Source organism: Pelodiscus sinensis, chromosome 3 (assembly GCF_052426305.1).
Source record: "Pelodiscus sinensis isolate ZL-2025 chromosome 3, ASM5242630v1, whole genome shotgun sequence".
In the NCBI taxonomy this organism is placed as follows: domain Eukaryota; kingdom Metazoa; phylum Chordata; order Testudines; family Trionychidae; genus Pelodiscus; species Pelodiscus sinensis.
In genome coordinates, this window is record NC_143054.1 from 161,609,323 (window position 1) to 161,634,268 (window position 24,946).

At 48.9% G+C, this 24,946-nt stretch overlaps 2 protein-coding genes and 1 long non-coding RNA gene across 4 annotated transcripts in view; 2 read left to right on the top strand and 1 right to left on the bottom strand.

The window, feature by feature from the left end:
- The window catches only part of LBH (LBH regulator of Wnt signaling pathway), a 213,409-nt gene that overhangs the window by 23,482 nt on the left and 164,981 nt on the right, over positions 1-24,946 (bottom strand). Inside the window, exon 4 of one of the 2 annotated variants that reach the window (XM_089777487.1) lies at positions 21,251-24,501. The exons of the other annotated variant lie outside the window; for it this stretch is intronic. Within the exon in view, the coding sequence (XP_089633613.1) occupies positions 24,280-24,501 (222 nt within the window). The 3' untranslated portion in view covers positions 21,251-24,279. Of the gene's footprint in view, positions 1-21,250; positions 24,502-24,946 lie in introns of those variants that run through there. 2 annotated transcript variants of the gene reach the window in all.
- LOC149525180 (uncharacterized) lies at positions 352-3,780 on the top strand. The gene is made up of 3 exons (XR_016349267.1): positions 352-394; positions 2,045-2,087; positions 3,642-3,780. It is a non-coding gene; the product is annotated as an uncharacterized LOC149525180 (long non-coding RNA).
- Positions 16,800-18,224, top strand: LOC149525181 (uncharacterized). The gene is made up of 2 exons (XM_089777486.1): positions 16,800-17,523; positions 17,719-18,224. Exons 1-2 carry the CDS (start codon positions 16,974-16,976, stop codon positions 18,222-18,224), a joined length of 1,056 nt encoding a protein of 351 aa, XP_089633612.1. The 5' UTR covers positions 16,800-16,973.

Below are 24,946 nucleotides of genomic sequence, written 5' to 3' on the forward strand. Positions count from 1 at the left end.
GGACAATACCATGACCCCCTGAAATAGCCCCATGTTCTGCCTGCAACTCCCTTTTGGGCCAGGACCTTCAATTTGACATGCACTGATCTCCCCCTTGACATCTGTATGGTGTAAGGTAAAAGCACACAGAAGATCAGATTTCATACAGGGGAGACCAGGTTTCATGGTCTGGGATGAATTTTTCATGGCCATGAATTTGGTAGGGCCCTACCCATATGACAATGTGCTATCAGCTGCAGCCTGATCATTGGGGTTGCTACACAATGAAGAAGTCTGTGACCTCAGCTGTGAGCAAACACTTTCTGTTGGGGGATTATGAGCACCAGCCTGGTCATTATGGGACTATCAGTAGAAAAAATAGGCAGCAAGGGGGGCTGCACGGAAAACTCAGAAGGTGAGTTGTCTTGAACAGGGAGGCTGTATGGAAACCGCCTGCTATAAGAATCCCAAATGTGTAAGAAGTACAGAGGAACAAAAGCAGGCTTGTATGCGTGTGTGTGCACGTGTGTGTGAAAAGGGTGTGAAAGCACCCCTCAAGATTCCCCATGTAAGCATGCTCCAGCCGGCCAGGGGAAGGTAGGAGCAGCATGCTGCCCGAGCCTCCCTCCCCCATGCTCTGACCAGCTAGGGGAAGACTGGGGCTAATTTCCCCTCTTATTTGGGGGACCATGATGGGTGCATTCACACCCCTGTGGTCCACATTTACAAGAAAAGGCACCCCCACAGAAGTTCCTGCATATGGGCCTGAAAAGATACACCTGGTGAAAGACAAACAGCCTATGTATGAGTGTAATGCCACAGATCAGGGCTAGGCAGCCTGGCACACCAAGCAGTACAGTCTACTGCTATTTTGGATCAGCAAGTAGCAGTACTCAAGAGATCCTGCAGTCCCAAGGGAGCTACTCACCTGGACCAGCATTCCCTGTAAGCTGTGTGGCTGTTCAGTTACTCAGGAGACAGTCAAATGCCGCCCAGCTGATTAGCAGAGCTCCCACAACTAGGTTTTTTTGTTTCTACTGGTGGTGCACATGACACAGTGCGCATAAACATTATTCCACACATGAATGGAAAAACCTGCACATGGATGGAAAAGATTAGAGGGAACACTGACCTGGACCTGCCTGCCGGCACTACCACAGAGCCCACTTTATTGCTGCAGCTCTATGAGGGGCCTGTTGTGTAAGCAGGATATCACCAGAGTCCACTGAGTATAATGCCTCGGAGTTGGCAGGCTAAAGGGCAATCCCAGTTCATGGTCAAGTTCATGCCAGAGGCAAGCATGCCAGGCAATCCAGTCAAACGGAAGGTACAGCCAGGTGTGGTCAAGGCGAGGTGGCCAACTCGGGCAATAAGGCCAGAGCAGCAAGGATGGATGCAGAATGTCAGAGGAGCAACTAGCTGGCAATGGCTTGTAACTCAGACAAGGCCACAACAGTTCATGGATAATCATCAGCTAATCAGGATGTGGATTTCAGAACCCTAGAAGCTGGCCTACCCACGTTTGTAAATTCCCTGATAATCCAATGAGTCCATGTGGCACAAAAGCCAGAGCTACTCCCAAAAAACCTGTGAACCGGGTTTTAAGAGTGGGTCCTGCTGCTTGGCTCTGTAGCTATCTTCTGCTTCACCTTTCACATCAAAGTTGTCGATCTCCATTGTATCTTCCCATGGCGTTGTCTGTACTCTGTCTCATAATGAAACCCTCAGCTTGCATTACCTCCTGCAGCAAAGCCCCCACCAAAGGGAGCCAAGAGCACTTAGATCACTAACTTCTTAGAAATAAGCTCTTTGCCACAATAAATAACCCCCTCTTTGGGGGAGCCCCTGAAATTCTAGTTCATGTTTGAGTTATGCTGGTTCTCCAAGTTTCACCAGAGGAATTGTGTATAGGCAGTCAATGCAAATGAAGCTCTGTATGACAGCACTTTCTCCTTTCCAGTAAGAGGGGTGGTAAAGAGTTTTTTCCTGTCTGGAGCCTCTGGTTATAGGGTTTACAGAAAAATAGTTTGTATTTAATTCCAAAATCTCTCTCTATATTTTATAGTGCCTCTCTCTGAGTCCATTTGTTCAAGAACTCCTCCTAAAGGGTAAGAGCTAAGGCCACCAAATCTGGTACACAGCTTCCTTTTCTCCTAAGTTAAAGTAGGGTCAGGGTTTGCTTGTGCCAACTTGCCTGGCAACACACGACACACTGAGTAAGGAGCCCCCCTGTCCCAAACCCTTTCCCTCTCTTCTGACCCTTGGCCACAGCATTGGGGGAGGGGAGGAGAAAAAAGATCCTCAGCAGCTGGGGAGCTGGGGGCAGAAAAAATGTTCCTGGTGGCTGAGGGAATCTTGGGGGGAGGGGCCAGAGAAAAGCCTACGGAGGAGGGGAGCACAGGGAAAATCCAAGCATTTAAGGCTAACGCTGAAAACTCAGATTCTGAATCTAAATATCTGTGAAAGGATTTTTTAGAAATGCGATGTTATAATCTTCAGTAACTAATTAAATATTTAAAGTAAATTTTAAACTAAGGTCTTATAGACATGGTAATGCACAACTGGTTTTGTCAGTAAATTCATAGTTGGCACATTCCTGTTAAATGACAGGGAGTCTGGTAGCACCTTAAAGACTAACAAATGTATTTGGGAATTACAGCAAGAACTTTGCTGAGCTACAACTCACTTCCTCAGATGCGGAAGAGAAAAAGAAAGACAGACAGAAAGAAAGAAAAAAGAAAAAAAAAGGCTACAGAGATGGGAGTGTGACATCATTGCTAATTAACATCACATTCCCATCTTCCCTGTTTTTGCTGAAACAGACTAACAGGGCTACCTGTCTAAAGCCTATTACATGGTTTTGTTACCCTTAATGGCTCTTTCATAGGTTCTATGTTATGCTAATAGGGCTGGCATACTAGACGGCTTTTCCTTTTTGAGTTATCAGATCCACTTCGGGAAAGAGTCACCAGTCTGCAAGCAGCAACAGCCTGCTGTGAAAGCCTCCAGGAATGGTCAGAGTAGAGATAGGAAGAAGGAAGAAGTCACCACTGCCTCCCCTTGCCTCTTATACCTGCCAGAACTAGTGCAGAACAAGGTCCACTTACTAAGTAGTATTTCCTATAAGAGGCACATTGCACTTGTGCCCTATGATTTACAATTTCTTCCAACCGATTTCCAAGTGAAGAGCAAGGTTTTTGCTTTCAACTCAAAGAGCCCCAAATGATCTAATCGCACAAACTGAAGGATCTGCAGCCAGGGAAACAAATTCCCTTTCTCCCTCTCCCCTACATGCTATATGGTTCACCATAACCCAAATTTAAAGTCTGATCCAAAGTCCATTGAAATCAATGGGCTCTTTGATTGACTTCAGTGGACTTTGAGCCAGACCCTTTGCAACCTTCTGTAAAACTTCTATTTTAGGTTTACAGGGAGGGGAAATGGAAGAGAGGGTGTACTGGGAAAGTCTGTGCCTGCAGGATTTGGAGACGGCTTTGAGTTTATGATATTTTCCAGATTTTTCGTGAATATTTTGTATATCATGCCCATCCAAAACCCTGGGCACAATTTAAATAAGTCTAACTAAATCTCTTATGAGATCCTTTATTACAAAGGTGCTTCATTGGCGGTAATCATGTTTCTCTTAAATCAAATATTTACAGATATGGAACTAAAAGATGACAGCATCCCAACACAATGTTACAGAAGGAGAAGCATGTGAGCCACAAGGAACAGGAGTCTAGAGGGAAAGGCCAGAGAGGGTGGCAGTCAAAAACTAGTACAATAGTCCAAACAGTAGCAAATGTTATCCAAACGCGCGCTCTCACCCTCACCCACGTCTGATGCCTTCTGGGGGCTATGATGACTTCTCAGTGTTACAGCAGCAGCAGCTGGATTATGAAGAGATTTTCAGAACATTTGGAAAAAACAGTCTCACATACTCCAGGCTGTCCAAACACATTTGGCGATGTGGTTAAAGATAATAGGAGTTAGCTGGATACTTTCAAGATTCATTTTCCCAGCCAAACTAAACAATTTGTTTGTATTTCCGTTGATTATTTTTAAAAGCCTTTTTTAAAGGCACATATCTAAATAGCCCTGCTTGCCTGCTGAATAGTGTTTCTGTGTACTGTTTAATTGCCGCCACATTCCATGCAGGGTGTCTGCAGTGATTAAAATGACTCCTCTTTGTGGAGCATGAGTGAATGCTTTGAGATCTTTTAGACTGAAATGGTTATGGAAACAAAACATTTTTAATGTTGTTCCGCACAAAGGGAATGATGTAAATGTCTATTATTCATCTCTTCTGGAGTATATTGAAGTCTAGAGAAACTTTATTCTATCAGATCATATATATAAATATCTGTATCCCAACTAGATGTAACTGTTAAGTGAAAAGAGTTGTTTGCTGTGAACCAGCAGCTACCCGATGCATATTTTAGCTTCCTTGCACCAGAGGTGAATAAACTTTTTTCCCTTCTGATTGCCTTTCATACACTAGAGTTCTTTCTTACATAAAAGGCTGTTCTACTTTTGAAATTCATATCCATAATGCAGAAATCTCCAGATCTTTCTGGTAAAAACATTCAAAATATGTGTAGAAACATATATTGGCTTCATAGTTTGGGGAACATCTTAATTTATTGTTCCAGGTAAATATTGCTTGGGGTCAATATTTATCTCTCGAGGCAACAAATCTTGTTGCCCACCTTAAAGGAAGTTAAAATAATGTTATGGACACAATACCAGCATTTCTATACCATCTCTCAATGGTACAGGGTTTGCTGAAAAAATAAAGTTGCATGCATTGCTTTAGATATGGTATTCTTTATGCAGAAATGGTATTTGATAGCTGGTAAAAAATAAGTTTGAAATTTTGTAGGTTTCCCCCCAGTTTGTAGTAATTGTTGCAGTTTTGTGATTCTGACATTTTTTCTGAAATGTCAATACATTTTTTTCAATTGTTAAAACATTTCAACCAGCTATATAGCTGGTTGAACCCCACCACCCCAAAATATATAAATTCAAAATGTATAAAATGTTGACTAACTCTATAGTGTTTTCCTAAGAATTAAAAAAAAAGTCAGGAAAGGAAAACAAGGCTGTAGTCTCAACAGTAGGTTTTTAGGCAGTGTGGGTATGCATGGGCTTCTGGTAGTTTTGGCAGGGGAAGGCTCTGCCTTCCGAAATCACCAGCGTGGCCCCGCCCCCAGTCTGCCCCCAGAACACCTGCTGTAGGCGTACTGGCGGCGGAGCATTGCTGCCCTTGGAGTGCCTGCCCTCCCCATGCTCCGGGGCAGTTTGGGCCATGCTGCTTCCTCCCTCCTTGCTGCTCCGAGGGGCGGGGAGACTTGGGCTGGCTTGAGCCATGTGGCCTCCTCCCTCCCTGCTGCTCCTGGGGGCCAGCTTGGACTGTGACTGCCTCCTTTCCCACGGCTCCTGGGGATGGGGAGGCTTGGGCCGTGCGGCCTCTTCCCTCCCTTCTGCTCTGCGAATGCTGGGGCACATGTGCTCTTCCCCTCTCCATGGTGGGGGGAGTGCGCAGTCTCAGCACGCTGCTCCTCCTCCTCCCCTTCCTATGGTGGGCGTGAGGCCTCAGAGGACTGACCGCCCATGTGTGTATGTGTGTGTGTGCCTGTGCATGTGTGCATGGAATGGGGCCTGTATCCATAATATATATAGGATATATAAATTTCCATACATGCGCAAGTATATAGTCAACTGAACTGGGCCCATATTTGGGTGGGTATATATTCACACACACACACACACACACACACACACACACACACACACACACACACACACACACACAGAGCCGGCATCTATACTATAATACACAGGTTTTTTGCACATATACCATACTTTATAATGTCTCAAAGTGCCTGACACAAATTTAATGTCATAAGTATAATCCATCACATACTTATAATCATGGGGTAACACCGTTTTTTGTCTCATAAGGAGTTTTGTATTTTAACAATTCTTTATTGCAGTTTGATCAGTTCAACAAAATTCTGTAACTATGATAGGGATCAGCAGTACAGCCTAAATTGTGTAACCAGCCCCCATCATGGCAGAAGCTGCGCTAGTGGCCAATTATACCTGTAGTTTGAACAGGCTCTCAATTAATTTAGCCTCTCAAAGGTCCTATCCAATAGTCCAGTATTATTGTACACGGTACAGGAGAGATGCGACAGATAACTCTTCCAAGGCTGCATCGATGTGGCAAAGCTAACACTAAATATCAAAAGTTCTAGCTTCTAGAATCCCTGCTTTAGTTATTAGAATGCTAATGACTTGATCACGTAATGTGCTACTGATATAGGTTTTTATACGATGCTCATTACCCTGGTATATAAGAAAGTAGGTGCTGAGCATCTTCAGCTTTTGGGTTGTTGCTTACCTAGCACCTATCAGGCACAGGCCCAATATGCTTAAAAAGAATAGGCATGGAGTGTTTGCAGAAGTGGGCAAAGACAAGACTGAATGCTGGGCGTTGCTATTGGTTGGCAAAAGTCACCACTATTTGAGCTCAATTTAAAACTTACAAGAAAGAAAGAAACATTTTCAATTAAAAAATAAATCCTCATCAAGTTATATATTTTTTTTTAGCTGGAGCCCAGCCAGATGTTCTGCTCCTGGGTGCTAATTTCTAATGCTTACTCTGTGAGGTAGCCCAATATAAGCTCTCCACAATTGTGTTCAATATTTTGTGTGCTACTAGCACAATGAATCCATTGTGAGAAGGAGTCATTGAGCAGCAAAGATTCCCTATTTAAATCCCCAATCTTTGGAACTAAAAAATGATTGATACTGAAGGATCCCATGCCATGGGAACTCACAACAATGGAGTATTTGACTTTGTAGCAAGCTGAGGCCAGTGCAGAAATCTTTGGAGCTATGGGTATGTCTACACTACAGCGCTAATTCGAACTAACTTAGTTCGAATTAGTTAATTCGAACTAAGCTAATTCGAATTAACGCATCCAGACTAAAAAACTAGTTCGAATTAGCGTTTTGCTAATTCGAACTAGCATGTCCACATTGAGTGGACCCTGAACCGGGGTTAAGGATGGCCGGAAGCAGTGCCGGCAGGGCATCAGAGTAGGACTTAGAGCGTGGAGCTGCTGTCTCAGGCTCGCCGAGGGCTGTGCTTAAAGGAACCCGACCCCACCCTGGACAGACAGTTCTCAGGGGTGCCCTGCTTGCAAAGCAGTCCTGGCTTGGATTGCCCGGAGTACCCACACTGGGCACATCACAGCACTCGGCCATCAGACCGGCTGCACTTGCCGCAGGCTGCCATCTCGGGAGAGGGGGCAATTGGGGGGCTGCAGGAGAGGTCTATAAAAGCATGAGTGGGGTGGAGAGGGTGCATCAAGAAAAGTTCTTCATTAGTTCCCATAATAGAAGGACTAGAGGACACCAAAGGAAAGGAATGGGTAGCAGGCTTCAAACTAGTAACAGAAAGTTGTTCTTCACAAAGCAAAGAGTCAACCTGTGGAACTCCTTGCTGCAGGAGGCTGTGAAGGCTAGAACTAGAACAGAGTTTAAAGAGAAGTGAGATCAAGTGATGGAGGTTGGGTCCATGGAGTGGTATTAGCCAGGGGGTAGGAGTGGTGTCCCTGCCCAAAGTTTGTGGAAGGCTGGAGAGGGATGGCACGAGACAAATGGCTTGGTCACTGTCTTCGGTCCATCCCCTCCTGGGTTCCTAGGGTTGGCCGCTGTTGGCAGACAGGCTACTGGGCTAGATGGACCTTTGATCTGACCCAGTACGGCCATTGTAAGCTCAGGGCTCAGGGTCGGGGGTCTCAGTGGACCCCCTTGATTTTCATGCACACCTGCTCCTGGGTAGCCAGGCTGGCAGCTCTCCTGCCCTAGACGGCCACTTTCCTGTGCCTAGTGCGGAGGTTGTGGACGAGGTCCATGATGTCCTCACTAGACCAGGCGGGCGCCCGCCTCTTGCGGTCCCAGGCAAGCTCCTGGGGGCCGCCAGCCTGATCCCAGGAAGAGGGGGAGGGCTGGGGGGCATCGGGTGGCTGGCTCGAGCCGTGCCAGGTGCAGGGTCTGCTGGCTGGGTGCTGGCAGTCTTGCACCTGGCACGGGCACTGTAGCCAGGCCGTGCCCCTTTAAGGGGTCTGGGGCCGGGAGGGGGGCAATAGAGTTTCCCTGGTGTTGGCCAGAGTGGCCACCAGGGAAAGCTGGGGAGGGCTAGCCTCCCACTAGTTCGAATTAAGTGGCTACATACCCCTTAATTCGAACTAGTAAGTTCAAACTAGGCTTAGTCCTCGTAAAATGAGGTTTACCTAGTTCGAACTAAGCGCTCCACTAGTTCAAATTAAGTTCGAACTAGCGGAGCACTAGTGTAGCGCCTATCAAAGTTAATTCGAACTAATGTCCGTTAGTTCAAATTAACTTTGTAGTGTAGACATACCCTATGAGAGATGGACTCAGATGAAAGAGCAGATTTGAGTTATCTTCTGACTGCAAAAGGCACTCTTTTCTTGGAGCTTTGTAGGTACGCAGACATTTCAAAGCAAAGATCCCACTGAAGGCTCCAGAAAGCAAGCTGGATCAATAATAATTTCCGCAAACTTCACTCTTTTACATAACATCTCCCGCCCGGTTCTCTGTGGGATAAACAACTGGACAGAATTATGACATTTTGCAGATGTTGGAAGCATAAGCAGTACCAGGAGCAATGATGGGGAGGGGCAGAAGGAGGCAGGAGGGGGCAAGACAACTGAAATTCATTACTTGAAAGGGTTTGTGGGGTCATTGACAGCAGTGCTGAATGGCTTTTTCCAGCCGTTTCGAGCTGAGATTTGTGCTCTGTAATCTAAATGCTTTTATCTGTTTCTGAAAATAGACAGGAATTTTTTCCACAGGCTGCTCCAATCTGGCCATAGAGATGCAAGGAAGGATTACAGGGATAAATTCAGGTTTTGTCAAGTGAGCAACTAAACATCGGCAGCTTTCTCACCACTCCCTCTCTCTCTCTCTATCTCTCTCTCTCTCTCACCTTAAGAAGAACAGATGAGAGGGCTAAGATCACTCAAGACTGTTCACAACATCTAATTCCTGTTTGGTGTTTAGTTTCTTTTCTAGGTAAGATATCTATAGGATCACTGACTGGCTAAGAACTAGTACATCCAGAGAGATCACTGATTATGCTTTCTATGTTATGCTCTAGTCTAGCTATTACATAATTGCTGCAGCTAAGCTGTCCCTGTTGCATGGCCAGGTCCTCTTCATGCAGTAGGTTTCTTTAAAAGGATTTCTAATTCTAGAAGTGTGCCACGAAGGGTACATTTTAGAAATTCCACAGATAGCATTCTGATATCCAAAGTCTGCCCTGATTTATCTGGAGGACAGATGGAACAAGAAAATGGAGTTAGGAGCTACCTTAGGTTTAAGTAATAGATGGAGGTTTAAATTGGTGGCCAAGGCATGGGCTTGTGTTTTTATTTAGTGGTTCCAATTTCTATTGGCATTTCAGCCCAAAATGTTGGTATTCTCCCAGTATCAGGTTTTCTCTCAAGACTATGCCATCTTTGGTTGTATGTCGAAAACATACTCCATTCCATCTTTACACTCAACATGCCTCATCTTGTTTAGCTGGTGAATCAGGCTGGAAATCTGAGAACAGGGTCTCTTATGATACCGTCGCTGCTACTTAGCTTTAGCTTTAACAGACACACCCTAGAACAGGCCACCTTACCAAATTTTAAGACTTCCACTGCGGCAGCACAGCAGAGGACTACAAAATGCATGGGGATTCACCCACATCCTGAATGTAACAGTGCAATCTAACCATGATTCCGCCTGCAAGACAGTTATTTGTCTGACTTCAGAACATGTCCAAGATGAAGGTTTAATTTCAAGTCACCACACAACACCCACCAGCCAGGCCAGACACATTCAATCTGTTTTGCTCTCAACAGTGGAAGAAGTTCTATTACCTTTCTGAGGTAAACATGTGCTGTCTGGCACATAGCAACCATCAGAAGAATCAGTGGTCCAAGATAATCAAAAGGTTAATACACACTTTGAATGGTGTGACAACACTTCAGTGGAAACAAGCTGTGTGCCTTTAAGGAGGTTGAGCTCTGCTACTTTACCTAGTTGCTTAGCATAAGGCAATACTGCTGATGAGGCAAGAGCAAGTGGTATGCAGGTTACCTCTGGGAATCAGAAGAACTGTTACAAATGTAGGTAGGCTAGATCTTCCATCTTGTAGAGGACCGATCATAACTGGAGCCTGAAGACTAGGATAGAAAAATGTGGTATCTGCAACACCCATGAAAGAATATTTGGTGTAAAACCTTCTGCTAGCACAAGCAGCCAGCAACAGCGTTATACCCCAAAGTTGGAAAAGCCAATGAGGGATTTGATGATGTAATGCTTTTAACCTAATCTCCTCCTGGAGAGATTTAGGGATGGGTTTCTTTGGAATCAAACAACTTGAATTCTTCTTCACCAGCTTGTATTTAAGACAAAATCAGCTAAATTCATCACTTGGAAATGAAGCCATGTATCCCTCTAACTGATCTCTGTACCTTTTAGATGTGTTTTCTTCCAATGCAGCAGAGACAAGCAGCATGAGCAAGTTTGGAGCATCAAAATCCCATTGGTTTTATAGGAAGGAAGGACCTTTTTTCGAAGAAAAAAAAAAGACAGACACAATTCAGTGGCATTAACTTCGTTGGGCAGGAAATCCTCATGGAGGACAGTTGATTTCCAAGGATCTATAACTGTACACAGGGTCAGAAAGACTATTCCTCCTTCCCCTTGCCCTCAAACACCTTCCTCTGGCTTCATGTTTGCAAGGAACTGGCAGCTCTGGCCACTTGAAGTCTCTGCATTTCCATAACTCCTGGATTTCTCCCCATTGTAGAATTTTCTTTGTGGTCTTAGACCTCTACCTTGCCTGCCTGCTCCTAAACAGCTAAATGAATAATGGGAGAGTCCCGTTCACCCTTTGTCTATTTGGGGTCTCAAACAGTTCTACTAATAATCACCGCGCTAAATGTTTATGCTGATAGGAAGCTGGCTCATATTGTCTAGAGATAATAACAGAACGATTTGATATTCAGGAAGTGCTGATGATCTCTAAATATAGAAACAGAGTAATTATTGCTGACACTATTGGTTAGAATTCAAAAGCAGATAAGAAAAATATCCATTTCTTCATTTATTTGCAGCCATTTTTGAATGTGGGTAGGAATTGTTAGGCAGGTTATCAGAGCTACACAATGCAAGGGTTCATAATGAGGGGGTAGTTAATGACAGGGCATGATTCTTTATGGCTGCCAAAAAGCACAGAAGCCACAGAAAACTCTATTCACCAATGCATTGCACTTTGTGTAAAGTGACTTTAAAAGGCTGCCAAATCACTTTCGTGTCAATGACTGCATGTGGTGCAATGTGGCGAGAAATCACACCCAATCAGACCTTACAATGTAGGATGTTATTGGATCTACTGGAAAACAATGTTGACATTAACTGTTGAGGAAACCCATTGTACAAATCCACGCCACTGGGGAAGTGGGAGTGCTTCAACACACAGTTCTGAAGTGGCATGAGGGCATCCGGGCTGTACTAAGAACACACCAGGCACAGATGGTTACAGTCCACATCAAACAGACTGATGCCTTTGAATGCCACCCACCCACATGGCTTGCAAATAATCCGTCAAGTGATTCTAAAATTCCACATGACAGAGTATTATCCTACCCTTTTCTGCTCATGGTGGGGTACATACTTACTGTCATATACAGCATGACATGCACACCATGTGTGTCAATGGAGTGTGTTTGGGGGATAATCTTTCTGACCCTGCATGCATTCTTAGATCCTTAGAAATGAATTGTCCACGCCAACACATCATCAAGGATTTGCAACCTACCTTGGATGACAAATCCTCACTCTCACAGACCTTGTGATGCATTCCAGTCCTCACTTACAGACAGCCCCCCCAACTTGAAACACATCTCACCACCAACCCTCTCCCCTCCACAACAGAAATACTAACCCAGGAACCAGTCCCTGCAACAAACCCCATTGCCAGCTCTATCTGCATATCTACCTTAGGCTATGTCTAGACTACAAGCCTTTTTTGAAAGAGGCTTTTTCAAAAGAATCTTTCGAAAAAGCCTCTTTCGAAAGAGAGCATCTAGACTGCAACCACTTCTTTCGAACAAGCGAGCCCCTTTTTCAAAAGAGAGCACCCAGGCAGTCTGGATGCTCTCTTTTGAAAAAGCCCTGTTTGCATTCAAGAATGCCTTTTTTCAAAAGAGCACTTTAAAAAAAAGGCATTCTTCCTCGTTATATGAGGTTTACCGCGGTTGAAAACCACCACCACATTCTTTCGATTTAATTTCAAAAGAACATGGCGGCAGTCTAGACGCAAGGGACATTTTTTTGAAAAAAGGCAACTTCTTGGAAAAAACCCTGTAGTCTAGACATAGCCTTAGTGACACCATCACAGGATCTAACCATATCAGCCATACCTTCAAAAGCTCATGCACCTGCACATCTACTAAGTTGTGTCTAGACTGCATTTTTTTTCTGGAAAAAGGTACACAAATTGCGACTTGCAATTTGCATACCTTTTTCCACTTCTTTTGTTGGAAGAGGCTTTTCTGACAGTTGGCCCCTTTTCTTTGGCACATACCGTCTTCTTTGTGAAACGAGGTTTACAGGGATGCCAGAAAAACCCTCTGATATCCCAGAAAAACTCTGTAGTGTAGACTTAGCCCTAATGTAAAAGATGTCATCATATGCCATCAATGCCCCTCTGCCATGTACATCGGACAACCCAGATTGTTTCTGTGCAACAGAATAAATGGACACAAATCAGACATCAAAATGGTAACTTACAAAAACTAGAGGGAGAAGACTTTAACCTCCCTTGACACAGAGTTAGGGTATGTCTACACTACCACCCTAGTTCAAACTAGGGTGGTAATGTAGGCAACCGGAGTTGCAAATGAAGCTCGGGATTTGAATTTCCCGGGCTTCATGTGCATCTTGCCGGGTGCCGCCATTTTTAAATGTCCGCTAGTGCGGACTCCGTGCCGCGCGGCTACACGCGGCACGGACTAGGTAGTTCGGACTAGGCTTCCTATTCCGAACTACCGTTACTCCTCGTGAAACGTTTGAAAAAGGTTCACGAGGAGTAACGGTAGTTCGGAATAGAAAGCCTAGTCCGAACTGCCTAGTCCGTGCCACATGTAGCCGCGCGACACGGACTAGGTAGTTCGGACTAGGCTTCCTATTCCGAACTACCGTTACTCCTCGTGAAACGTTTGAAAAAGGTTCACGAGGAGTAACGGTAGTTCGGAATAGGAAGCCTAGTCCGAACTGCCTAGTCCGTGCCACGTGTAGCCGCGCGACACGGACTAGGTAGTTCGGACTAGGCTTCCTATTCCGAACTACCGTTACTCCTCGTGAAACGTTTGAAAAAGGTTCACGAGGAGTAACGGTAGTTCGGAATAGGAAGCCTAGTCCGAACTACCTAGTCCGTGCCGTGTGTAGCCGCGCGGCACGGAGTCCGCACTAGCGGACATTTAAAAATGGCGGCGCCCGGCGAGATGCAAATGAAGCCCGGGAAATTCAAATCCCGGGCTTCATTTGCAACTCCGGTTGCCTACATTACCACCCTAGTTCGAACTAGGGTGGTAGTGTAGACATACCCTCACAGACTTGAAAGCTGCCATTCTCAAGCAAAAAACTTCAATAACAGACTACAATGTGAAACTGCTGAGCTAAACTTTATATGCAAATTTGACACCATTATAATGAGTCTGAATAGGGACTGGAAATGGCTTTCAATAAGTAATTTTCCACTTTAGGTATTTTCACCTTCTTCTCCACATCCACCCTGACTGAATTAGCTCTGGTGTAATGCTCACCTTGCTGTATCCATACCACCTGTTTCATTTTCTTTCACTTCATGCAGCTAGTGAAGTGAATTGTAACTCACGAAAGCTTATGCCATAATACATTTGTTATTCTTTAAGTGTAAGGTGTCATCAGACAACTTGTTTTTGTCCTACAAAGTTAGCTTGCCTGAATAATATTGAATTGTTGTTGCCCTGTTTTGGTTTGGTTTGGTTTGGTTTAGTGCTCCTTCCTGTGAGACAGATGGTATTTTAATGCTACAAACTTGCACATGCTGCTTGCCCTGCTGTGTTGGAAGTCAACACATTTAAAGGTACAGAGATCAGTTAGCGGGAGAAGTGGCTTTATTTGAAAGTGATGAATTTAGCTGCTCTTATCTTAAATCTAAACTCAGTGGGAGAGTGTGTGTTTTTTAAAAAAGTGATCCAGAGATCTTCCATCCATAACATTTGCCATGGGAGACTATATCCCTATGATTTTATCAATGGATAAAAGACAAGAAAGCCTCTTTGCACTGGAGAGTATAGAATTGTAGGACATCTTGAAATGTCTCTTAGTCCAGTCCCCTGAACCCATGGCATGATTGAGTATTACCTGAACTATCCTTAACACTTTTGTTTAATAGTAAATGTAATTGTTACATGAAGGGGGGGAAGGAGTCTGTGCCTTTCTCCCTTTACATCAAGAAAGAGGGCGAATTTCACCATCTTATACCGTGCAGCTCTCTTTACAGCATGAGACAGATTTATCTAGGGTTCAGCTCCCAGAGATGTGCACTTGAGTGCTTTTTGGTAAGATAGGGATAATATCCACTTCTCAACCTCAAAGAGATGCGGTAAAGATTAATTAAATAATATTTATGAAAGAGGGAGTCTCTTTTTATCCATCTGTCCTGCTATTGCACCTTTGTAACTAGTTTCAAATGCTTATTAAACTAAAGAGGGGAAAGTTGACATGAGTAAGGCAGACAGCACTCCCATTGATAGGTGGGCTGTATCTTTTAATTAGTGTTAAGTTGTCTGGGCATGACATTTTTTTTTTTGGTTGGGGGCAGGAGGATAGAAGATAGTCAGTTCTTGCCTTTGTGTGCTTGCATTGTTATGTGCACTGTTGCAATAATCCCTCCAGTTGCGATAATTATGCATTATAATATCTCTGTTGCAGTGAACTCCACAGAGCAGAACTCTATGCTATTCGAAATGCTGTTTAGGATCCTAAATACTTTTGGTGTTGTCTTTTCCCCCTACCCTGTTAGGAATCCTTATCTCACACCTACTCCTGCTTCCACAATTGACAGAGCTGGATACAGCAGGGCTGACCGCCACCCCAGGCTCCAGGGCAGTGTGTGTGTGTGTGTGGGCAGCTCTGCACACCTGGAAGGGGTGGGACCTTGGGTTGAAGAGGAGGAGATGGAGGCAGCCAGCCCTCAGCACTGCCTAGACCGCTGGCTCCCTCGCCCCCAGCCCTCAGAGCCCCGTGGAACATGTGATGCCACAGAGCACAGAACGCCGCACTCCAGTGGTGAATCAAAAGAGCCCAGGGCTCCTGCTGCTGTAGCTGGAGCCCTGGGCCCATTAGAATTGCCAAGCCCCAGGATAATTATTCCCTTTCCCCCCATCCCATGTCAGTGAGCCTGGCTGGGGACATTCTGACCTTGACCTTCGCTGCCACAGTGGCAATTTGACAAAGCAGTGGCCAGTTTCTGTCACTGTAATAATACAACATGCACTGGGAGCAAATCAGCTGTCCTAAGAAAAATGAACTCTGCAGAGAATGGCAAAAACTGCAGATTTCACCTATTTTTGTTATCGGAATAACTTTCTAACACTGATTCTGAATGGGAAAAAGGGAAGGAGTAAAGCTTGTACTAATCCCACATGCTACCGGACTTTGGCCTGTAAATTGCTAACTCTGAGCATGTGTCTTAGAGCTGTAATCTGTGAGTCAATTTCTTTATTATGCAGTTGTTTAGTGTCAAGTGTGCGCTAACTGGACTCCAAATTTGTCAAAGGCTGACAGCTTGCAAACGAAGCTCCATTTTAATCACTACAGATCACAAAGAATATAATTATAAAGAAGCTCCATTCATACTGTGGTCCTCCTCTTGGACCTGCTGTATGTGTTTCGCTAGGCAGGAGAGGAGAGGAGCGGGGGGAAAAAGAGTAAGGAAGAAAGAAAAGAGGGAAGAGAAGAAGAGAAAATAACAATGATCATTCTTAAACTTCGTAGTGTGTCACGTTTTCAAGTTGTTATGCAAACAAATATTCACTGATCCTCAGAACACCCTATTACATTACTTAAATGTACTAAGGCTACTTAAATAGGTTTTGCTACATTTGCTGAACCAGAAATGATCAAAATTTCTACACCTGTGTCTTCCACAGGCAGCTTTATGCCACTTTTACAAATGGGGAAAACAAAGCAGAAAGAAGTGGCTTCCCCAAGGTGATTCTGTAGGTCACTAGCAGGCCCAAGATTAGAACATGGAGGACCCAGCTGTGTATTCAGTTCATTGCTTCCAGAAGGGATGAGTTTCTTGGTTCCATTAAGGCTGTATGTTTCACAGTAATTTTCTCCTGCTCTATTAGCTGGCATTTCCCCCAAGATGAATTTTATTTGCTTTGCTTTGGCTTTGTGTCAATGAAGCAGGAAAAGCCAAGTGACTGTGATCAGTCTGGCATGACTACCTAATGGTCACAGGGTATGTCTACACTAGAAAGTTAGTTCGAACTAACGGACGTTAGTTCGAACTAACTTTCCTATGCGCTACACTAGCGCTCCGTTAGTTCGAACTTAATTCGAACTAACGGAGCGCTTAGTTCGAACTAGGTAAACCTCATTTTACGAGGACTAACGCCTAGTTCGAACTAGCTAGTTCGAACTAAGGGCTGTGTAGCCCTTTAGTTCGAACTAGTGGGAGGCTAAGGCTTCCCAGGTTTCCCTGGTGGCCACTCTGGCCAACACCAGGGAAACTCTATTGCCCCCCTCCCGGCCCCGGAGCCCTTAAAGGGCCACGGGCTGGCTACTCACTTTGTGCCAGTTGCAAGGCTGCAAGCACCCGTGCCTGCACAGCCTGCACCTGCCACACAATGAGCCAGCCATCCGAGGGCTCCCAGCCCTCCACTGCTCCCCACGACCAGCCTGGCGGCTCCCAGGAGCCTGCCCGGGGGCGCAAAAGGCGGGCGCCCGCCTGGTCAAGTGCGGAGATCGTGGACCTCATCGAGGTTTGGGGGGAAGCCTCCAATGTCCACGATCTCCGCACTAGCCACCGGAATGCGGCCGTCTATGGACGCATGGCTGCCAGCCTGGCCGCCAGGGGCCACCAGCGCAGCCGGGAGCAGGTGCGCTGCAAGATTAAAGACTTGCGGCAGTCCTACTCCCGGGCCTGCCTGCCAGGGGCTGACCCGGAGGCCTGCCCCCACTTCCATGCCCTGGACCGCCTCCTGGGGGCTCATGCCGTCCCTGCCCCCCGGGACGTGATTGACCCCGGGGCAGAGGGACCGCTCCTGGACACCGAGGAGGAGCAAGAGGGCTCTGAGAGCCAGGAGCCTGCTGCCAGCCTTCCCAGGACCCGGGACCCCCGAGGCACCCCACAGAGCCGCTCGCCTGCATCATCAGAGGCCGGGGAGGCGTCCACCTGTGAGTACCCTCGTGTTCCCCTTATGTGTACGGGGGGCTGGGGCGAGAGGGAGCCCCGGGACCGTGCGCCTGGGCCTTGCCCACCACGGAGCAGCAGCTGGGGATCCTGCAGGGGCCCTGGCCTTGCAGAGGGGAGCTGGGTTTCACACACCTGGGCCCCTGGGGTAATTGACCGCTGGTCTTCTTGCACCACAGCTGCAGCACCGGGGCCTGCAGGGCGCACCACACCGCCTGCAGCAGCCGCCCGCGCCCGGGCAAGCAGGACAGCCAGGAACCAGGAGGACTACCAGAGGCGGCATCTCCGGTTCCTGGACCGACAGCTCCGTCTCCAGGACCACTGGGTCCAGGAGGACCTCAGGCTGCGCCAGAGGAGTCTGGAGGCCCTGGAGGAGCAGGGCCGTGCCCTGCGAGGCCACCTCCAGAGCCTGCTCGACCGCTTTCCATTTCCTCCTCCCCCTGCTCCCCCTCTTGCTCCCCCTCTTGCTCCCCCTGCTCCCCCTCTTGCTCCCCCTGCTCCCCCTCTTGCTCCCCCTCTTGCTCCCCCTCTTGCTCCCCCTGCTCCTCCTGCTCCTCCTGCTTCCGCTCCTGCTTCCTCCACACCCCCTGTCCTCTCTGCCCCCCCCTCCACAACCATTCCCCACCGACGCCCCCGGACCCGCAGTGTGGCGAGACGGGAGAGGCACCCAGACTCCCACCCCTGAGCTTTCCTTTCCCTTCCTCCCTTCCCTCCCCTCCCCTTCCAGCTCCCTCGTCCCAGGTTTCCCCCTCCCTTCTCCCACCTTCATTCCTCCCTCCCCCACCCCAGTTCTGTGAAATAAACAGACGTTTTTGTTGGAAAAACAGGTGTCTTTATTTGACAGTAGGTAGGGAGGGGAAAGGGGAAGGGGGGGGTAGGGTGGAAGAAGGCCCCGGTGGGGCATGCAGGGAGAGGTCAGTCCTCCTCCTCCTCCACCTGGAAGCTCTCCCGCAGGGCTTCCCGGATCCGGATGGCCCCCCGCTGGGCTTCCCGGACGGCGGCGGTGCGGGGCTGACCGTAGTGTCCAGCCATGCGGTCAGCCTCAGCCATCCAGGCTGGCAAGAAAGCCTCCCCCTTCCGCTCACACAAATTGTGGAGCACACAACATGCCGCCACCACGGGAGGGATGTTGTGCTCGGCCAGGTCCAGACGGGTGAGGAGGCATCGAAAGCGGGCTTTCAGTCGCCCGAAGGCCCCCTCCACCACGATGCGGGCCCTGCTCAGCCTGTTATTGAAGGCCTGGCGGGAGGGATTGAGGTGTCCCGTGTAGGGCTTCATGAGCCAGGGCTGCAGTGGGTAGGCGGCATCCCCCACCAGGCAGACGGGCATGTCCACGTCCCCGACCCTGATGTGGCGGTCGGGGAAGAAGGTCCCGTCCTGCAGCCGCTGGCACACGGAGGAGTTCCGGTACACCCGGGCGTCGTGTGCTTTGCCGGACCAGCCCACATTTATGTCCGTCAACTGTCCCCGGTGGTCACATACGGCCTGCAGGATGACGGAGAAGTACCCCTTGCGGTTCACGTACCGGGACGCCTGGTGTTCCGGGGCACGGATGGGGATGTGCGTCCCGTCGATGGCCCCCCCGCAGTTGGGGAAGCCGAGGGCGCCGAATCCCCGGATGACGGCATCCGGGTCGGCGAGGCGGACCACCCTGCGGAGCAGCACCCGGTTGATGGCCTTGACCACCTGCGGAGAGAGACACAGCAAAGCGTCAATCAGTGGGGCGCCCGGGTGGCTGGGAGCGTGCGTGCCCTGGCAGTGCCCCGCGCCCCACTCCCGGAAGCAACCCCCCTGGCGGCGTGTAGTACGGCCGGGACAGCCCGACCCCTCCGGTGCGGGGCGCTTTCGCCTCCTCCCGCCCCCCCCTTTGTCCCTGGGGCGGCCCATCCCCTCCTCGCAGCCCCCCTCCCCCCCGGCTCGGTGGCCGACGAGCGCCGTACCTGCATGAGCACTGCTCCGACAGTGGATCTCCCCACGCCGAACTGGTTCCCGACGGATCGGTAGCTGTCCGGCGTGGAGAGCTTCCAGAGGGCGATGGCCACCCGCTTCTGGAGGGGGATGGCGGGCCTCATGCGAGTGTCCCTTCTTTGCAGGGCAGGGGCGAGCCACTCGCAGAGCTCCAGGAAGGTGTCCCTCCTCATCCTAAAGTTCTGGGTCCACTGTCGGTCGTCCCAGCGCTCCAGGACGATGCGGTCCCACCAGTCGCTGCTGGTGTCCAGACGCCAGATGCGGCGGGGCACGCCGGTGCCGGGGCGCCGCCGCGGCTCCTCCACGGCCCCCAGGGCGGCCAGGCGGAGAGGCAGGGGGCTGACGTTCCCCAGGTGGTGCCAGGCAGCCTCGAGCCATTGCTGGCAGGCTTGCAGCAGCAAGTCCAGAACGTGCACCAGAAGGTGCAGGGCGAGCCGTGGCTCCATGTTGCCACCTGCGGCGGTCCCCCCCGAAGGGAAGCACCGACACAGACGGGCACAGAGACCGACGCTTTGCTGTCCCTCGGCGAGGTTGGCAAGCAAGCAGGAAAAGCTGAGAACCGGCTGTCCAGGGGGGGTCCCTTTAAGCACGAGCCTCAGATAGCCTCAGACAGCAGCCACACAAAGCAACTGCTGACCTGATGCCCTGCCAGAACCGGTTTCAGCTGCCCTTAAATGCCCCCCTGCGTCCAATCAGTGTGGACGCGCTAGTTCGAACTAGCAAAACGCTAGTTCGAACTAGTTTTTAGTTCTAGATGCGCTAGTTCGAACTAGCTTAGTTCGAATTAACTAATTCGAACTAAGTTAGTTCGAACTAGCGCTGTAGTGTAGACGTACCCACAGTGACCTTATGTAAATAGCCTGGATGAAGTTTCAGACACCAGGTCAACTCTAAGAGCATAAAATGCTTTAGATGTTTCGCTTAAATAAAGAAAATTTTTTCTTTCATTCCTAAACTTGTGTTAATGCAGGATGAAAACTGGTCCATGATTCCTGGTGCTGGAGAAAGCCCTGCTGTGGCACAGGACAGTCGGAAATGGCCAAAGCTCTCATTTTAAAGGTAGTTCACAATCTAGTTTGGTAGAAACTCTTTGCACATTAGGAGCTTTCAAGGATGCTGAATTAAAGGAAAGGGAGAGAAAAAAAAGCAGCTGCTGCTTCCTTAGCCTTTGCTGTTGGGCAATGTCAGGATCTTCCAGGCAGGAGACAATGTAATTCCAGTGCAGGCCTGCTGATGGGGGGAGGAGGGAAAAGGGAGCAGCTCCCTGGAGCCGGCGATTCAAAGGAGGCTGGGGCACCCAGCCACCACCGCTAATATGGTGGCTGCCGGAACCCAGGGCCCTGTAAATCACCACTGGGGCCCCACATGGAACGCTGAGGGGTAGGAGTGGGCAGCGTGGTATGATCCAGGCAGCTTGGAGGGCTGACTGCCCCAGCCCTGCCCCTTCTATCAGAGGCCCCACCCCTTCCAGGAACATGGAGCTGCCCCGTCCTACCTTGCCTAAGGGTCAGCGTAGGTTGTCGGTTCCCCTGTTCAAGTGGCACTCTATCCAATGGAGGGTGACACTCAAAATGTTCTCTTTGGTTCACACAGGTAACCTAAAGCTCGGAGCCTTCTTTACCACTTTGGGATCTACCAGCACAGAGCTTTGTGTGGCAAAAATGATAACATTCTCTTGAGGCAGTATTTTGCATTTGGCTAAATCACCTTCCCCCCACCCCCCACCAAAATTCAAGATTTTGCATTGCACATTTAGATTTTCCCACAAAAAGTATGGCAGGGGGTTATATCACTTAGATCACTTGTATACAATCAGAGGCCTACTGGTGTAAACCTGGACTAACCCAGCCAGCTGGGAATCAGGCCTGTTTTTTTCTAGCTCGAGAGTTCTTGTTCATTAGGTCCTCTCTTCCCCTGGCATCTTTGTTTTTGTTTCTGCATAGCCAAAGGTATGGGGCCTTGTCTACACTTGCAAGTTTTGTAACCAAAAACCCCTTTTTGGTGACAAAATCCAAAGAGCATTTACATTGTGACAAGACAAAAGTTACGACAAATGCCTAGTTTTGATGACAAAACACTTCCACCTCTGCATGAGATTTTTATCTCACCCCTTGCCATTACTGTCAACAGTCATGTAGTGTGTACTATAGTAGGTTTTTTGCAGAGTTATTTGGCCTACATCGTGTTTCCCACAATGCCCAATTAGCCACTTTGGCTAGCACTTTGAAGAATTGGTGCAATCACAGCTGCAAGTGACCCGTGGGAACTGAGACATGTATAGCCGCATTTCAGAAGCCGTGCGTGAGAAGGGGTATGAGCGAGTCACCCTACCATGCAGAGCCAAGATTAAGGAACTCTGGTGAGTGTACCAGAAGGTGAAGGAGACAAACAGCTGGTTTGGTGCTGCACTCAAAACATGCCATTTCTATAAAGAACTGGACACAATCCTGGGTAGAGACACCATGAGCATACCCAAGGAGTATGTGGATACATCCCATAGCACAGAGTCATCAGAAACGCTTGTCCTGGGGACAGAAGTTATTGATGAAGAGGTGGAAATGGATGAAGGGCTTTAGGGTCAATCTGGTGACAACCAGCATGCCAGACAGCAAGGAACTGGTCTCAAGTCCCAGTGTTTGTGAGGGAAGAGATGCAGGGTACGTTGCTGTGCAGGTAGGGTAGGGGGTAGGAGGTGGGGGGGCAGCGTTTGGTTGGGGGTTATGAGAAGCACAAAGTCGCTTTAGTGCAGCCAGGGAAGGGGGTGCCATGACAGCTGTTAACACTAAGATGCTCTCGTGCAGCTGGAGAAGGGGGAACAGAGGCCATGCAGGACTTTAAGTTGTTCTTGTGACGCTGAGGGAGCATGGCCCACAGCAGCCATTCAGGGCGGTTAGTCATAAGAACGTAAGTGACTGTGTATTGCAGCGAGGTGGGGTTGGGGTGGGCGTTGGCAGAGCGGAGCTGCCAGTTGCGGTGTATGGCAGTGGGTGGGGGTGAGTGGGCTGCAAAAGCCCAGAGAGGTAAGTTGCTGTTGCAGCAGGGGTGGGGAGGGGCTGGTGATGGCAGGGAAAGATGTGCTTGCAGCCAGGATGAGGGAGAAGCGACATGGAGCAAATGGAGACTGTCTTTCTGTGAGCTAATTAAGCCCTGCCCTAGCCAGAAAAATGAAGTTTATTGTGCTTGCATAAAGTCTACCCTGATGGTAGACTTCCCCACTCTAAACTGATTTGCAACTGAGCAGTAGCAGCTTCCACACAGCAATGGCAATAGACTATTCTACCCAGACAGCAGCTCTCATTCCGGTGTCCTTGCACCACAGTTCAGGGGCCAGCTCAGCGCACAGCTCCAGAAAGGTTGCTTTACGCAGCTGAATGTTCTGTAGCCACTGGTCTTCATCCCATGCCTGCATGACAGTGTGATTCCATCACTGAGTGCTGGTTTCCCCAGCGCAATAGCAACGGTCTGTGGTGTACTGCTGATCTGTGACAGCTCAATGCAATGCCAGTTCGTCAGTGTCCCTCTCACCACTGTCGTCTGCATCCAAGTCGTCCTCAAACATCAGTTGCACAAGTAGCTCTGATGCAAGGCACAGCGCGTAAGCACATTGAACACAGCATGGGAGAGAATTGCAGGAGCCACGATTTCTCATGGCAGATGCTGGAGTTCTCAGCAAACACTGTTATTCAAGTGGTGGGAAAGTAAGCCAGAAACCCAGGGAGAGCTGGGAAGCAAAGAGGTGGCTGATGGGACATTTTTTCACATTCCTAAAATGCTTTCCAGCCAACAGAGCAAACACTGCTCAAAGGGGGTGGAAGTTTTTCTCTGCAAAAGTGCAGACAGTGTTTACACAGCCAGATTTTTAGCAACACGGCTGTGTTGACACACCATGTCATGACTTTTAGCATCCATCTGTGTCACTGAAAGTGCTGTAGTGTAGACATACCCTTACAATAACCAGGATGGGGACAAGCAGAGAACTCCAGATCCCCTTTTTACTCAGGGTACGCCTACACTGCAGCGTTTTTCCGGAATAACAGCCATTATTCCGGAAAAACAATACTTATGTCCACACTGCAGCCCTGCTCCTCCCTAGTTATGTTTATTATATAAAAAACCAAAGGTTTTTGTGAACACAAACTGTTGTTTTCATTGAGTGTACAGGGAAGTGGTAGGAGGGGTTGTTGTGGGAAAGTCAGAGAGGAGCAAGGCACAGGCCCCTAGTGGGGAGGCCCTGGGGAGAGTTACTGGGGTCCTTCAGAGAAATTCTCCCTCAGGGCCTCCTGGATACATACCTCCACCTGATGGGTCTGGCGGATGGCAGCTGTGTGCAGCTGCTGGAAGCTCTGCCCTCCTGGCTGACCTCTGCCCCCCGTCCCAGAAGGAAGGCCACCCCCCTTGAGACCCTCCATAATGTGGAGAACACAACAGGCCGAGACCACCTGCAGTATGTTGTGCTGCCCCACATTCAAGCAGGTCAGGAGACACCTGAACCTCACTTTCAAGCGGTCAAAGGCACATTCAGCCTGGATGCAGGCCCTTCCCAGGTGGGCATTGAAACGGTCCCTGTGGCTGGTGTAGGGCTTCATCAGCCATGGCATGAGGGTGTAGGCTGTGTCCCCCATGATGCACAGTGGCATCTGCATGTCCCCAACCCTGAAGTCATGCTGGGGGAAGAATGTGATAGCCTCCAGCTTCTGGTAGAGGCTGGAGTTTCGAAACATATGGACATCATGCACCCTCCCGGACCACCCAACAAAAATGTTTGTAAACTGTCAATGGTGGTCAACCAGGGCCTGCAGGACCATCAAGAAGTATCCCTTCCTGTTGATGGACTGGGCAGCTTGATGTTCTGGAGCCCGGATGGGTATGTGGGTTCCATCTGTGGCTCCCCCGCAGTTGGGGAAGCCCAGGGCAGAAAATCCGGTGACGGTGGGGTCCAGGTCTCCCAGGTGGATGGCCCTGCACAGTAGGATGGAGTTGATGGTCCTCACCACCTGTAGAAGAAGCCAAACAAACACACAAAACAGAGAATCAAAGGAGATGCCTGAGCCCGTGGGAGGTTTCCCCCTCCTCCATTCCCCTCCCCATCCCAAACACTCAGGAGCATCCTCTCTGAGGCCACCCCCCTGCAGGGCTGTGTGAGGGTGGGACTGCAGAACTCCCCGGTGATGGGGCTTCTCCTCCGCCCACCCCCATAACTCCAACCCTCCCTTTCCATATAGTCCCCCTTTCCAGTACTCCTCCCACCAGGGACTGCAGCCCGAGAGTGCCTTACCTCCATGAAGATGGCCCTGATGGTGGACTTTCCCACACTGAATGGTTGCCCACAGACCGATAACTGTCTGGGTTGGCGAACTTCCAGATGGCGAAGGTGACCCGCTTCTCCAGGGAGATTGCGGGTCGCATCTGGGTGTCTTGTCGACAGAGGGCAGGGGCAAG